This window comes from Xylocopa sonorina, chromosome 7 (genome assembly GCF_050948175.1).
Source record: "Xylocopa sonorina isolate GNS202 chromosome 7, iyXylSono1_principal, whole genome shotgun sequence".
Taxonomy (NCBI): domain Eukaryota; kingdom Metazoa; phylum Arthropoda; class Insecta; order Hymenoptera; family Apidae; genus Xylocopa; species Xylocopa sonorina.
In genome coordinates, this window is record NC_135199.1 from 6183435 (window position 1) to 6199630 (window position 16196).

Here is a 16196-nt window from a genome sequence, read left to right on the forward strand (position 1 = left end):
GTACAGATTCATCGATAAGCCAAAAGTCGAAGCTGTTATTTTTCCGAGTTTTAAAAAATGATGCCCAATCTGAATTTTCTTTGGAAAAATAAAACAAACGCTTAACATGTATGTTATTGATAAATCTCTCGCAACGACAAATGCTGTATCGATGACATACATTACACGCATAGCTTTTTGATCGAGAAACAGACTGGATCAATTTCCAATTTGTCCCGATCAATGAACGAGTTTACGCGATGCTTCATAACTTGTAGATCTTTCCTTTCTTTTAATACTTTTCCTCTCTCCTGACTACCAATTAATAATTCTTCTTGACATATTGAGAAGCAAAATTTACAAAGAAAACTGACTTGTAAATCATTGAAGATACATGCAGAAAAGAAACAGGAAAGGGCCAAAAAGAGAGGAAAGTAAGAAAACATACTATTTACTTATATCACCAACAAACATGCGCGTCTGTTTTTTATACACATATATATCTAACATTTTTAATATTTTTTTATATGGAAATAAATCATCTTTTATGTATAGATGTATGTTTATGTGTGCTGTAGATATATTTTTGTATTCGTGTATGTGCGTGTAATATGTATCTTTATGTTCATGTTGTGTGTAGTTAAGTATTTCGTGTAGTTAGAGATAATGATTTTTAGTGGTATAACTCTTTAATTAAACAATTGCCCTGTATTACTTATCGTTAATGATGATTAACGCGTGTTGGACGTTGACTTTTCGCGTTTTATAGACATCTTTGCGTCCAGATACAAGATTTTTTTCACTTTCTGGTTGATTCGCATTTTGTTAACATTATATTTTTCTTTGTTTCTTGATTTATTTTAATACGTCAACACCACTCCGAGTTGTAAGTTTTTCCATTACACAGGTTGCATTCACTTTGATGTCATCATTGTGACGAATTCTAGAAAAAGCGGAAATTCAATATTTAAAATTATTATTTCGAGAAAGTAATCTAAGAATAGTAATTGCACCCGAACTTCTAACTACATTGCTGTAAAGTACCAATTTAAAAGAAAACAATTTTAGCTATAACCTTCGTAATTAACTTGGCCATCGCCATCAATGTCGGCCTCCCGAATCATTTCGTCTACTTCCTCGTCAGTGAGTTTCTCGCCAAGATTTGTCATCACATGTCTAAGTTCCGCTGCAGATATGAAACCATTTCCATCCTTATCAAATACTCTGAAGGCCTCCCTAATTTCCTCCTCACTGTCGGTGTCCTTCATTTTGCGGGCCATCATGGTTAAAAACTCCGGAAAATCGATTGTGCCATTACCTACAATTCCAAGTATTTTTAGTTTCGATTTTTTCTGAAATCAGATTTTTTCCAATATTCTTAATAATGAGATAAAGATAATGGTGTAAAAAAATATATTCTTTCATTATGCAACTATCTTAAATAAAAAAAACAAATTTGAAAGTGTCATTAATAATACTGCATGCAATGCAATGAATACAACAAATTGCATAATGAATAACAAAGCATAACGTTGTTACATCGATTAATTGTAAAATAAGATTAGAATAAAATACCATCAGCATCCACTTCATTAATCATATCCTGAAGCTCAGCTTCTGTAGGATTTTGACCTAGCGATCGCATAACTGTACCCAATTCTTTAGTTGTGATGGTACCATCTCCATCTTTATCGAATAGCGAAAACGCTTCTTTGAACTCAGCAATTTGCTCTTCTGTGAGTTGATCAGCCTTTAAACAAGAAATATATATCAAATTTATAGCTATATACATATGCACAGCATTAATATGGTATTATTAATAAAATTTCATAAGAGTAGGTTTTAATTTTCTTTTTCAAATTGCAAATTGTGAGAATTTGACTTTGCAAAAACATGCACATTTTATACACTGTACAATAATATTTTATCAGTTATCATACTTTCTTTGCCAATCAGTGAGATTATACTTTACGTATGTATATAATACTTATATGTAAAATTACATTTTTAAGATAATTTTCTTCTATAAAGTAGTTTCATAATCTTACTATACTTTGCTGTGAAGCAAAAGAAAACAGTAATGCAGGTAATTTATGTTTCATAGGACCTATACGATAGAAGTTTTCGTGAATTTTTTGCTGCGTTAAAGAACTACAAAGTATTTAATATTTCATTTTACTGAAATAACAATGAATGAATTTATAAATGTAAATTTGTTTTTGTATAAAGAAAAATAATATGTTATAGTTAGTGAAAACTTGTTTTAAATCAAACTATGACTTCTAGAATGAAATACCTCACAATATAGGTCAATAGCATATATAGCTAATGTGCACTATATATTCTATCCTTTCTTCTATATGCTTTATACAAAAATATCCAATGAGCATTTATATAGATCTATATTAAAAACAAATGCTACAAATAAAGCAATAATTGGATACTCAATATTTCAGCTCTCTGTTACAAGGGTAGCACATATGCATGTATCTTGGAACAAGTTTATTTTATTATACATTCCTTTGCAACTTAAGTAAGAAAGTATACCGCCCATTGAAAGAGAATTCTTTATCGAGTGACCAACAGGAAGTTTAAGAAAAATTAATATATACGCATTTAACGAATATATTTAGTTGGTCGGAATTGTATTTTAGGTTATGTGGCAAGAACACTGACGAACGCCTTCTTCCAAACATTTAAAAATTATAATTAAAATGAAAAACTGTATTCGAAATTTCGCTTATTGTACAATATTTCGACAACTTCATACGATTTAAAACTTAAAGCTGATAATTGTTTAACCATGGAATAGATATTTATAATGTCGAAATTATTTTAATAATCCTAACAGCTAAATATAAGGATAGATTATGAAATTAATTTTATTTATGCTTTCGTTAAAAAAAGAAATAAAATTAGTTTTTATGAACATTAATCGAAGAGTGAGTGGAAGAACGTATAAGGAATAAGGGAAATTGGCGCAACGGCGAGAGACCGCGAAAATCAATAGTGAGATATACGGTGTAACGGTTGATCGTCAAATGCTACACTCTATATATGAAACGCAGGGAATATCCAAAAATGGAAATGTAATAATAAAAGAAAATGCAGAAAGTAATCCTCTGCTATCGGGTACTTTAATTCTATGAAAATTTCGTATGAAATAGAAGTGGGATAAAAATTTGGAATTTGTACTTGCAGATGAAAACAAGTTTCTTTCGAAACTGTTATGATATACTACCATTTATCAAACATAAAAAAAACGACGATTAAATTGACCGCATGCATTGCTATTAGTTTATGCATTTTCCATACTGTACATTTATCTGAAACCACTTTTCGAAATGAACAAACGATCGCGATTCAATCATTGTATTTATCAGAGTATCGACAAGAAACAAAATTAAGAATGATATTTCATGGATATCTAAAGAGAAGTAAGATAACAATTATCTCGCAAAAGATTTGGTTCTCCGTAGATAAGGTATTCTAAGGTTGATAAAGGTCTAGTGAATTGACAATTTCAAGGAAACCTTTTCGCGTCATTCAACGTACCGTTACATGAATTATCATCGGTATTAACCAATACTTGACACAGAACGTATTAAAAACGACGTCGACCCTGGGAAGTTTTCACCGTCTTGATTATTACAGTATCGTATATCTTTTGATATTGAACGAAAAGTTTGGAAAAATGCTTGTTTTCCTTTGAAACCGTTTAACGTTTCCCTGAATATCATTGTTCGGCTGTGTTTAAACCGTGACACTTGCAGAGATGATGAGAAACGTACGTAGCTACTAGTAGAGGAATGGATCGATAGTCGGTCCATCTCCATATACCGGCCATTACGAATGTAATAATATCGTAACAGTGCGTAGGTAAAAAGATAGGTGGGATGATGTAGAAAACGTCGTCAGATCGAGAATCGTGTATTTTCTTGACGGTGAGAAGGCGAGGAAGAAGTTTTTCGATAAATGCGTATCGGTCGGTTGCACGTGCACTCGGCGCGTCAATGCGGCAAACGAAAGCCTAGGCGAGGGCGAGGGCGAGGGGCCGCGGAACGACGTCCGCATAGGCACACGCACCAGGAAGAGTATCTGACTTACCATTTTGGCTCGTTTTTACGTCTCGGTACGTTCGACGATATCAAATATCGTTTAGGCACTAGACACAAAGGATACTATTCACTATCTCTCCGGCCAACGTGGGAAGAAAACTTGTGTGCACGAAAGCGCGGACAGACACGCAATACGACACAGCCGACGAGAAACGCACTCGGGACAGCAATGGAGTCCACCGTCCTCTCTCGGTGTACGAGCCTCTCTGCCGCTTGTCTCGGTCAGGTATCACTACGCCGCCCCTAACGGACTACGCGACAGCGCCTCCTGATTGGTCGGGGATCTAGACGGGGGTTAAGGGGAGTTCACGCGGCTATGTGCCGCGTCGTTTCCTACGCGATCGACAGATAGTTCGGTGCGGCTTCTTCTCTGCGAAAACCCTGAAAAAACGAGTGGTTTTTAATTGGACAAATGAGAAGAAGCAGGAACGACACGACGCCCGACGTACAGAATGGTCGTCATAGACAGCCGTGCAAATCCGCTTTACATGCGGGGTGGGTGCGGTCGTGTTTACAGGACAAGTCCGGGCGAACTAACCGGGCCTGTGATTGGCCAACGCGCACCTGCAATGCGTCAGGCAGCCGCGCGGACTGTGCCGCCGCCGACTACCGGGTCAAAGCCGGGCTTCCCTGCGAGAGATGGCTCGAATGCAATGAGCGCGTTTTTCGGGTACGTTTAGCCCTACATCTCTCTTTCTCTTCCTCTCTTTTCCCTCTTCTTTCCTCTTCTTTCCTCTCTTTCCCTCTCTGTATTCCCGAACTCTCTCTCTCTTTCTCTAACTATCTTTGTCTTTACCTCACCCTCGTATTCTCCTTCCACCTTACCTTCGTTTCTACCTTTCCTTCTCTCTCTCTCTCTCTCTCTCTCTCTCTCTCTCTCTTTCTTTTTCTCCGTCCCTTCGCTTTCTTACGTTTTCTATCGTTACTTCTCTAGTCGTTTCTCCTTTGATCAAGAAGGATAGCTGTGAACACGACGCAAATTTACGATCATTACTCTGATAATTCTTGTAATTTTCAACCACCTTTTGATTCAAGCTGTTTTGGAAGGTATGGCCGGATATTCGCGCTAAAATGTCATAATGATCGGGTGAAAAACAGGGGATTTCTTGGCCATTCGAGAGAGGTGGTGCGGTTTCTTCAATTCCGTCTTCCACCTCATCCGCAGGATGATATTAGGTCATGATAAGCTAATACTTAAAGACTATGAAATGCTTTAAAACACTTTGAGCATTTCTGAAAAGAAGTCGGTGTACGATTACTTAAATCGTGAATATGTGGCGTGCAGAAAGAATGGAATAGAAACGAATACTTTATCGGTGAATCAAACCCTTTCACGGCCTGAAGAGTATAATACGTTTAGTGATAGCTATATTAGTTGATACTCGTGTATTCTTGCCGATATACAAAATGAAGGAAATTACAACGATATTTTAATAATGCCAATCTTCTATTTCTTATATCGCTAAGAATTTTTTTCATATTTTATTAAAATATTTAAGAAGAATTTTTTGAATAATATTGAAATTTTTACAAAGTTGCTCGCTTCCATTATCAAATTTTGCAGAAAGAAACTGATTTATTTCACGCAGAATATCTCTTGTTTTAACCTCAGAAGTGCCAGGTTTCAATGTCCTTTCATAGAATCGGTCGATATCTTCGTAAATAAAAATAATGCGAGTACATGCGAGTTGGATAAAGGAATAGATATAATATGATTAGACGAATATCATTTCTCAACAAAGAAACAGTTATCGTACGTTAAGAAATTTTGTTACTGTAAAACAATTATATCTATAAACATTTCTTAATTAAATATGTAGCAATTAATGATTCTACTTCGCTTTTTAGAATATTACGAACATTTGAAATATGGAATGCACGGAACAGAAGTCTAAGAAAAATGGTGAAGCATATGTAGACATAAATAATATGATTGGTAAAAAAGTTAGCATTCGACATCGCACATACGTAAGAATCTACATAAATTTAATTGGATTGTGTAGTAGCACATCAACGAAGACAAATACGATTCAAATTAGCGCGATACAATTAGCAGTTTGTTGTTATTACTCTTAATTTAACTTTTTTATAAGATCGACTTACTTTTCCTGTTTAATAACTTCACAGAAATATCTAATGTACAATACCACGATCTAATTCTGTTATCAAGTAACTTGTTGTAGAAGTCCTAGAATTTATTATTTGTTACACCAATATGACAATTCGTAATCGGCATAATTTAGACTCAGTGAAAGATAAGTAAATTTTATGTTTGATTTGCATTAGTCATACGGGCTGTAAGAATGACGAAGACCCACACCTTAACAAAATGATGATGCAGGCGGAAGACACCTTACTAAAAGGATACAAATTTGATTCATGAACTAGTACCAGCTGACTGCGATCATCGTATGACGTGCAGGAAAAATATGTGAATGACGAGTCTACAATTCTGTACGCGAAGAAACAAGGAAACGTTCAACAAACTGATTATTACTGTTACAAATAAAAGGCTATAGGTATTTGACAATTTCATTGGTTTGACATATCAGCCAAAGTATTTCTGTGCTCGTTTATCATTTTCTAAGTCCATTAATGAAAGTAACGCAGAGTACCCTTTCGGTCGATGAATGGTGATACATTTTCTTACTACATATTACATGATAACGACTATCATAGCGAAGTTAAATGGCGAATATGGTAGAAACATACGTTTGAATTAAATTTTAATTCAATTACAGTACATTACAGTACGGGCACAGGTTTCTTTTTGTTGATGTAGAAATGATTCGTTTCCCTATTTCTGGCGCGATGAAACTATTAATTCGCATAAAATAATAACGTCCTGGTAAGTATTAGTATTCGTATACTTCATACGTATCTAATAGATAATTAACAGTTTCGCTCGGTGGCCGTGACCGATATGCGGTAACGCCGTCGCACGATGTCCACGATATCAATAATAAGCGATGAGCATGCGTGTGGCAAAAAAGAACGTTCACGGAAGTGACGGTTCCTCCACCCCAATTTTTTTGAAAGTATACCAAGGTCATCTTGGACTACTCAAAGGAAACTGCGACACAGAGATATGCATCCGTGGTGAACACAAATGTAACATGACCGCACACAGCTAAGCGTATTTAACTAAATATATTCATTTGGTAACGGCTACAATTTTTGTATTCCAAAATTATTTTATCAAAATTATATGATAATTTATGCGTGGCTGTAGAAAAAAATTCAGGCGCTGTAACAATAACAATTAATTTCAGTGATCAAATACTATGAAGGTAAATATCGTTTTCCTAAGATTGATTATTTTTTATAATATTCTTTAACAAACTTGGAGAGATAATCAGAGTTGGTATTCTTCTTAATTGCGTGTACAACTATCAAAAAACAAACTAATTTTCCCTATTTTCTATTATCATGTAATTAAAAAAATATATGTTTCCAGGATTCTAGCCCATTTTTTAATGCACTTGAGAATATGGTAACATTAAAAAAATGATGAAATTCCTAACCTATATTATGGTTTTCACGTATTGCACATTATTGCATATTACTGTATTCTTGTCATTCCGATACAACACAGCCCTGCAACCTTCCATAGGTCTGACCAGCACGAAAAGAAAAAAGAGTAAGATGATAATAGTTGGTCGATTGTATTACGCATAGCCGTAAGCTCTGCAGATGCGTGATGCGCTAAACGTGACGCGGTACGACGTTCCACGGGGCCAACCGTCTATGGAATACTGTTTTTGAGCATCGTTACCGGGAAAAATCGATGTCTAGCCTAACAGGACGTAGAAAATATGGATTCATGACGCAGTTCCTCAAAGGAACGGCCTGCTTTTAAGCAAGGTTTTCGAAAAAGTTTCTGTGGCTAAGTTGCAGTGAGCCTGCGCACCAATAAACGCGCAATGCGACACGCGATAGAGTAGGACAGGGAGACTCGTAATCTCGTTAAAAAGAGACGGAATGGGGGATGGAGAAGCGCACAGCGGTGTTCACGATTAACGGTAAGGAAGGGAATTTAATGGGTGTCATGGCAAAGAATGTTAATTTTATACCTTACGTTTATCGATGTAGCGCCTAATTGGTGTTAATTTAACAGGAATTGCGACACTTCAGACTATTCTCAGATTAATTTACAAAATAATATAACTTCAAATTGCTATACATTTAAATACATAGCCATATCAGATAGGGTGTGTTAAGAGACTTTTGTATTGTATAGAATTTACATTCTTAAAAAGGAATGAAAAATTTTATACAAACGTTTACGACGTTTTTGTAGTATTTTCTCTTTTTATTGCATGTTGAATGAACGATATTGCATTAATTTCACATAATTTAAATAAATAATATTTTTAATGAGTTTTCTGAATAATAACCATTTGTTTCACTATATATATAGACAGTATATAATAAATTGTTTTATTTAAAAATTCTTTCGTTTAAAAATTCATATGTATATACATGAATTTTTTACTCATATATATTCAGCAATTTTAGATAGTTCATATTTTATGATAAAGAAATTATAACAAATAAAAACTGCAAATTAAAATAGCTGAAATAATATTAATTATTTACTTTTGTATTCAAGAATATTTATTTTATAAGTATTGAATTATAAATATTGGTAGAGAAATTCTAGAATTTATTTTAATCAATCAATATTCAATGTAAAAATATTTCTACCATAATAAATTATAGAAGCGCACAAAGTTAGCTATAACTTGTTAAATAGCCAATACATTAATTTAATATTTTTATAGAATGTACTCGTCCCTTTTCAAGAGTATTTACATATTATATAAATATAGTGAATATTTCGAAATTATTCGCAACATACGAAGAAAATGAGAGCAGAAATTAATTCTTTCAATTTTCAGTGTTTTCTACCTGATAACAATAAATTTGCGAATTGTTTTTTAACAAAATATATATTTTATATTTTGATGGGACAAGATTTTTGTGAAATAATATTCCGTTCACTAATGTTTATTAAATGCATGTGTATTCAGCAATAGTTTAATTATAGCTTTAATGTTTTCTTAATTATACAACAACAATATAATATTGAAGTACATAAGAATTATATATAACAATGTAGTACCATTAAGATAAAAATAGTATAACATACGTATAACGTTATATAAAAATAAATAATTATAAACAAGGTACTTCTAATACCATTATTTTAATTGAATAAGTACAGCCTTGAATGTTTGAAGAAAATTGTTAAGAAAAAATAGTTTTATGTTTTATAGCTATTTCTTTTTATTAGATTTTTTACATTGATTATCATTAAATTATTTGCACAGTTCTAATTTTCTTTAAAGAATCTATTCATTTGTACAATAATGCAACAGTTTAGAGATAAGCAGGTACTATTGCCACAAGGACAAAGAAATGTCAATTGTTGCACAATAGATCGTGATCTTTTAACAATTAAAAGTTTGAATCATTCGAATGTTACTGGTATCGAGAGAATTGGTAATATCGGATTTGTAGTTTCTACTTCCAATGCTGTTGCCATACAATCACTTGCTGCTTCTACTTCGCCCAAAGATTCCAATACCTTTCCTAAATTATACCTTGCAAAATAGAAAAATTTAATTAAATGAAGGTGTCATAGCATATTAATTATTGTCAAACATAATATTGCATTTGTAGGTATAAATAGTTATTAATATATAGTAATATATATAAATAATATATTTTTTAATACCATGTTTGGTGAGAATTTGGATCAATTTTGGCAGCATCCCGTAAAGTTTTTTCAGCTAATCTCTGACTTCCCAGATAATGATAAATTAAACCCTAAGAATTAAAATTATTTGTGAATAATCATATACTGGTTTAATTCAGGAATAATTATTATTTAACAAATTATACCAAATGCTGTAAGCTTTTGATATGTGACGGATTAATCGACACTGCATTCTGATAACATTGTTTTGCTTCCATATATTCCAATTTATATTCATGAAGAAGGCCCCGCTGAAATAAGAAGTAATCTTCACTGAATTATGTTTTTATAATGAAATTGTACAAGATAGCAATATTACTGAATCTTACTGTATACATAATATGATGGCTCAGTGGAAAAATATTCGTGGCTTCTTGCAAGGAAAGCACAGCGCCATTTGGCTGATCTAAAACTAGATACACTTCGGTAAGTAATAACCAAACTTGTAATTGTAATAGCCATGCCCTTTGTGGTCCTGGCTTTGGAGTGAAAGAACTAAGCGAAGATGCAACTTCAGATAAAGCTTGTTCTACTCTTGAAGCAGCTAGTGACTGTGCATGCAAGGAACCTGTTTGGAGTATTGATATTTACAGTACAATTGAATTAAAAAAATGATGATTGAAATAAAATATATGTATATATTAAATACGTACTAGAATCTTTGTCAGACATTTCAGAAGCGTACAATTGAAAGACGCTTCTAGTTTCACTGCGTTTTTCACTATGTTGTTCGTTACAGTTAGCATTAGTCTGATCTTCGTACAAATTCTTCCAAAGCAGTAGCATATGCCTTATGGTAAATAACGCTTGCTCACCACCGATACTTCGCAACTCAAGATGCGCTTTTACATAAAGAAAATTCAAATTATCCGGATATTCTTCTAGGACGCTGTTTATTAAATGCAACGCTTCTGAATATTGCTTATGAGCCGAAAGCAGTAATACCAATAAATGCAACGACGGAATGTGTTCTGCCCGAAGGTTCAATGCAATTTTCACATGAACCATCGCGTCGTTAATTTGTCTATTAATCGCATATTCGTGAGCTAAATAGTATTCGGCCAAATGGTCATTTGGATCACTCTGTTGTGCCCTATTAAACGAACATATGATGTCGCAATATTTCAACTTATCTCTTATTTTATATATAATATGTACATACTTTTGAAAACATTCTAAAGCTGCTTTTGTGTGATAAGTTTTATCCATTTTTACTATGGTGTTTGCAGCAAGAATGCTATGTCCAATACCAATGTAAAGGTGACATCTCGATTGCATTCCTTGTGAATTCGACGTCTCCCTTTGAAGAGCTTTTTGGCTCCATTCAATACCTTCTTTTATCTATCATTTTATTTGAATATAATTTTAGTACGTTATCTTATTTGCAGCGATGAGATATAATATAAAACTAATTTTTATACCATATTCAACTGTTCGTAACACAGTCTCGCGGCTAAAAGACAAGGCATTGCTTTTTGTGGAGATAATCTTGCAACCACCTTTAAAACTCTATACGCGTGCATATATCTGCCCATACTAATCAAACACAGTGCACACTGAGTCCATACATGCGCTTCCTCATGAGAGAATTTCATTGCCCTCTCAAATGACTATTAACATATATTTAAATATAAGTAAATCTTTAATTAAAAATGAATATCGTTTAATTTATATCACTATGTTTACCTCGTATAGCAAATCCACTTGACTCCACCTTACAACAACTACTGTGAGAAGATCATATACTGCAGTAGCATTTTCAAAAGCATGTATTCTTGCGTCTTTAAACTCTGGCGATTGGCTAAGCACAGCATTTCTAACTGCCATAGCTTCACTTATTAGCAATAATAAGACTGTTTCTTCATACTCATTTCTTGGCACAAACATATTAGGGCCTAAATATTTCTTTGGTTTCCACGGAGAATCTAACGAAAAATGTAATGCATGATGTTAATATTCTATTTTCCATTTGATACTAAACTTTATCGCAACAGATATTATTTCATTCGTTTACATTACCTGTTGTATCATTTGGTGTTTCCGGAGCTTTGTATTCAGCACCGCTAATTCCTCGAACTAATACTTCCGCCAATTGTCTCGTTAAAGTAACTCTAAGACTTTGAGTTGTTGTAGATTCCACAGCGGATAAAATTTCCCTTGTAAGTTATTTAATTTTGTGAATAAAAATTTGTTTTATTTAATTTCTTGAACAATCTTCTAAATTGCATTTATTATCGCTATCATCTTCTTCTTATCATTCTCTTATTCGCATTCGTTTTATTAATAGAAACAGTTGATTACCTGTAACGATTTATTGCACCTTGAATATTACCAGTTTGAATGTACACTATGGGTGCCCTTTGCAGTGCAGTTTCCAAAATTGGCCCGATATGTTTCGCAGAACAAAACGAAGACTGAGAAGAATATGTACCTGTTGATCAAATGATATTAACGTATTAACTACAAAACTCAAGTTTTGTCACATTCCACCAACAATCCTATAAAATCACCTGAAAAGAATACAAACAAACATAAGTTAATACAATATTCTCATGAACAAAATCAGTTTAATTCAGCAGATTTATTCAAGTAAATAGAGTTCTACTCCATTATTTTTTATTTATTATATCTATTACAATATTACTTGTATATTCATTACGTAATTACAAATCAATCAGTGCCAATTAACATTGTCCGATGGAAAAGAATGTGCTCGAACATTAATATACATTACCTGCATTGTTACTATTTATGGTGATCGTGCCATTTTGATGTTGCATTGCAATTTTGTCTTGTTCTTGTAAGTACACCAACGTTAAATCCCCCGCAATTTCATAGCATTTGATAATCTGTTCTTGCCATTCTGCTATTTTGTATTTTGATTTAGAATTCGGTGGCAATTTTTCAAGACAAAGACCTATTGTAAATAAAAAACATTAAATAAAGCAATGATATCGTGGAAAAAAGTTGATATAATAAACAAAAAATGTAATATCTTTTTGGTACTAAAAAGTATACCTTTTCAAATATAGAAAACTTTATTCGTGAAAAATAAACCATCTAAATAAAATGATTAAAGCTACAATATTTTTTTATCATAAACCTATAATTATTTATGTATACCATATACCAAAAAGATCTACCTGTATGTAAACATGTATTAGTATGTACAATTGGATATGAATATATTGCTAAACATGATTTGCGATACATGAATATACCAAATATAAAAAATGATTAACATTGGACACATTATATTCCCAATTCACGTAACAAATTACAAACATAAAAGCTATAGACAACTAAGTTTATTTTGTTCTTAACTAAACATATTCCAATTATTTTTAAAATATAGGAATTAAATTTATTCAACTCAATATGATAATTATTTCAGACTGCTTTGAGTACTTGAAGTACTTAATAATAAATTACTTTTGCAAATAAAATAAAATAATAAAAATAAAAATCTATTTTTACAAAACATATGACAAAAAAATATTACACCAATATTGGACTAGTGTACAGTGAATTTACAGTGATTCACAAATAAATAAAAAAATAAGTTAAACTAAAATCAATATCAATTAACATGCATTCAATGCATCAACATTCATTCAAAATAAGTAAGTATATAGTTACCATTAATTGAACAATATCTTTCAGTTTTGTAGATAAACAGGTCCTTCCTCAATTTTGATAAAATAAAACGACTTAATGTATACAATTAAAAGCAATAGTTTATATATATACACATTACAGTTACATAATTAGAATGTTATGAGCTATTGTAGTTTACTCGAAAAACATCCGTTTTGCATTTCAGTTCAACTAATTTCTTGAAATTAATACTAACAGCATAATAAAGCTTGAAAATAATATTAACAGCATAATACACGTTTTAACACATTCAATGCGGAACCGAATATTAAGATTCAATCAAGATACTAAAAATATATTTTTGTAAAATATAAAGCTGTCTGCAGGAAGGCCTGAAATAATAAAAATCACATATAGTTTGAATATATGCTGCTCATAAAACTTTTACTGAACACATATGGAAAAGCAAAGCTCTACCTAGGGCTTCTAACATAATACTTTAAATACATTTAAAAAAAAAAAAAACATACTTCACATTACCCACATTGAAAGTGTTAAATACCTGTAAGAGTCCAGAGAAGAAACTCTGATTTGGGCTATCACATTAAAAAAGATGCTTTCTGTGGTGACGAAGCGTACAATAACATTCTAATAGCTGATTAAAATAAAGTAAAAAAAACGAACGGAAATGTCATACACTTACACATGGCAAATAAAAGAAATAAAAATGAAGCAAAATACAAACCTTCAATTGCGTATGACTCGGCAATAATGCGCAGTCTTCGGCAGGATAAATGTTTCACTGTGTCTAAAGTAAACAATCTTTCTTTCTCTAAGTTATATACTGCTTATAATACTAAACAAAATTTTATATAGTTTGAATAAATCATTATTCATGTAGATACCACTTTTTCAGGGGAGGGGGGCTTGGGATTTGGCATTATCTTCAGCCTGGTCTATAAGATTTAATCCTTTGTTAGTACCAGACTGCTGATAAAGACAAAAGTTTGCATTTCTTTCAATTATATTGGAATAACTACTCTAAGTGCAATACCGCCAAATTTGGCGCAAATCTAATGCTCTAAAATACAGAATTATTTAAGAAAACAAATTGTTAAGTGAAATGTATAAGACACCAAACTATGGTAAATATAAATCATTCCTTTGTTTAAATGGCAAGCTGTTATACTGTGATATTAGAAATAATAATACACTAGTACATACTACAACGTACTAAATAATTTAAATAACATGACTGCAAACCTTTAATGGCATATGATTCCGCAATAATACGTAGACTTCTACATGGCAATGGTTTTTCTGTAAGGGTGTGTAGTTCAGCTTGTTGGTAGTGTTTAAGCGCCTCTTCGTACATTCCCATTGCATAGTGTAATTTTCCAAGTAATAAATGTGCGTCTAATACAACCAAAGCCTACAATTTAAAATATTATTTCAGAAATTTATACGTCTATGAATGTGCGTACAAAGTAAACGTTAATACAATTTACAAATATTTAGAGTTTACTCGTTTGGAAACGCTTAAACGATATTACAATTACCTGTTTATCTTTTTCATTTGCTGCAAGGAGTAAGAACCTCCTAGTTTCTTGTAGTCCATTTTTAGCTTTTCCAATATTTATGTCTATAGGTGGAGTTTGTTCCAAAAAGCTTTCTAACCTTCCTTCGCCGCATAAAAAATTTGCTAAACATTCTGTAATCGAAGATGCTCGTGAATAGAAATCGAAATCATGGAATGATAGTTTTCTACCAATTTATAATGAAATGTTTGTTGATAGCAGTACAGCAATTTATACATCGTGCGATTTTCAGATATCAAATTTTGATAATAAAAATGTATAAAAACATGTAAAATCACCTTTGTAAAATTAAAAAAACATAAATAACAATATGCAAGTACAAGATATTTACATTAGTGATCGATTTCATTATCGGAATTTGTTAAAAGTTGGAAGTACATGAATACCATAATATGCACACTGACAGCTAAATTGTTTGTACTTCATCTAAAGATTATGTAAAGAATAAAAATGCTTGAACATCGAATGACACATTTAATAGCAATTACATTTGGCCTTTATATATGTATGACGTGAGTTAACGATTTTTTTGTGTAAACAGGTTACGAAACTTGTGACATGACAGATAGTTTTAATAAAAACTGATCGTATGGTTTAATCGAAAATAAGATTATTAAAATACTTAAGTGGGATTTTAGTTGAAATATTCTAAAAAAAAAAAGACATTTACCATTACTTGGGTACTGTACTTTTAGATGGTCCGCTAATTCTATAACCCTTTTCCAATTTCCCTCTTCACGGTTTTTATCGATCTCTGATTCAATTCGAAGGGTGTGTCCTTTCTTACTTGTCATTCTAATTCGCGTAGAAAAAAGAATGAAACAAGTTATCGGATTATTTCGTAACGTTCACCCCGATTTAACGTAATATATCGATCATCGGTGTTACGAGCGTGGGCACCACCACGTAAAAGTACACGTATGACAATCTCCACCTCGAGCACGTGCCAGACTATTTTGAACTGTCTGTCACGTCATCGATTCTACGATATGTAGGTACGGCGCAGCATAAACTGTTGTTTTAAATGCCATCGAAACTGCGCATTCGTGCATCTATTAATGCGCAAGTTTAGAGGTTTATACAAAAATCTAATTCAGCTGTACAATTATATTAACGATAAAAATATGTCTCTTCATTGGTTTT

The 16196-nt window shown here is 32.4% G+C and overlaps 3 protein-coding genes and 1 long non-coding RNA gene across 6 annotated transcripts; 2 read left to right on the forward strand and 2 right to left on the reverse strand.

Annotated features, from left to right (window-relative positions):
* Positions 1–414: 414 nt before the first annotated feature.
* Positions 415–4287, reverse strand: LOC143425341 (calmodulin). The gene is made up of 4 exons (XM_076898065.1): positions 4087–4287; positions 1555–1729; positions 1055–1297; positions 415–922 (listed from the first exon to the last, which is right to left on the reverse strand). Exons 1-4 carry the CDS (start codon positions 4087–4089, stop codon positions 894–896), a joined length of 450 nt encoding a protein of 149 aa, XP_076754180.1. The 5' UTR covers positions 4090–4287; the 3' UTR covers positions 415–893.
* Positions 4288–4470: 183 nt separating this feature from the next.
* On the forward strand, positions 4471–6548 carry LOC143425342 (uncharacterized). Of its 2 annotated transcripts, XR_013102025.1 has the most exons (3): positions 4471–4767; positions 5946–6065; positions 6384–6498. XR_013102025.1 is itself a non-coding variant. In XM_076898066.1 (2 exons), the coding sequence occupies exons 1-2, from the start codon at positions 4550–4552 to the stop codon at positions 6478–6480; spliced, it is 315 nt and encodes a 104-aa protein (XP_076754181.1). In that variant the 5' UTR covers positions 4471–4549; the 3' UTR covers positions 6481–6548. The 2 variants fall into 2 exon arrangements, 1 of the variants encoding a protein (XP_076754181.1); XM_076898066.1 differs by lacking the exon at positions 5946–6065 and having other exon boundaries at positions 6384–6548.
* A 1005-nt stretch (positions 6549–7553) lies between these two features.
* On the forward strand, positions 7554–8324 carry LOC143425179 (uncharacterized). The gene is made up of 2 exons (XR_013102013.1): positions 7554–8119; positions 8215–8324. It is a non-coding gene; the product is annotated as an uncharacterized LOC143425179 (long non-coding RNA).
* A 1222-nt stretch (positions 8325–9546) lies between these two features.
* Ttc7 (tetratricopeptide repeat domain 7) lies at positions 9547–16073 on the reverse strand. 2 transcript variants are annotated; one of them, XM_076897653.1, is made up of 15 exons: positions 15724–16073; positions 15015–15166; positions 14719–14887; positions 14201–14263; positions 12593–12775; positions 12160–12289; positions 11878–12014; positions 11545–11783; positions 11280–11468; positions 11021–11199; positions 10512–10951; positions 10188–10426; positions 10005–10109; positions 9838–9929; positions 9547–9703 (listed from the first exon to the last, which is right to left on the reverse strand). In XM_076897653.1, exons 1-15 carry the CDS (start codon positions 15845–15847, stop codon positions 9571–9573), a joined length of 2574 nt encoding a protein of 857 aa, XP_076753768.1. In that variant the 5' UTR covers positions 15848–16073; the 3' UTR covers positions 9547–9570. The 2 variants fall into 2 exon arrangements, with proteins under 2 accessions (XP_076753768.1, XP_076753769.1); XM_076897654.1 differs by lacking the exon at positions 14201–14263 and having other exon boundaries at positions 15724–16072.
* Positions 16074–16196: the final 123 nt, after the last annotated feature.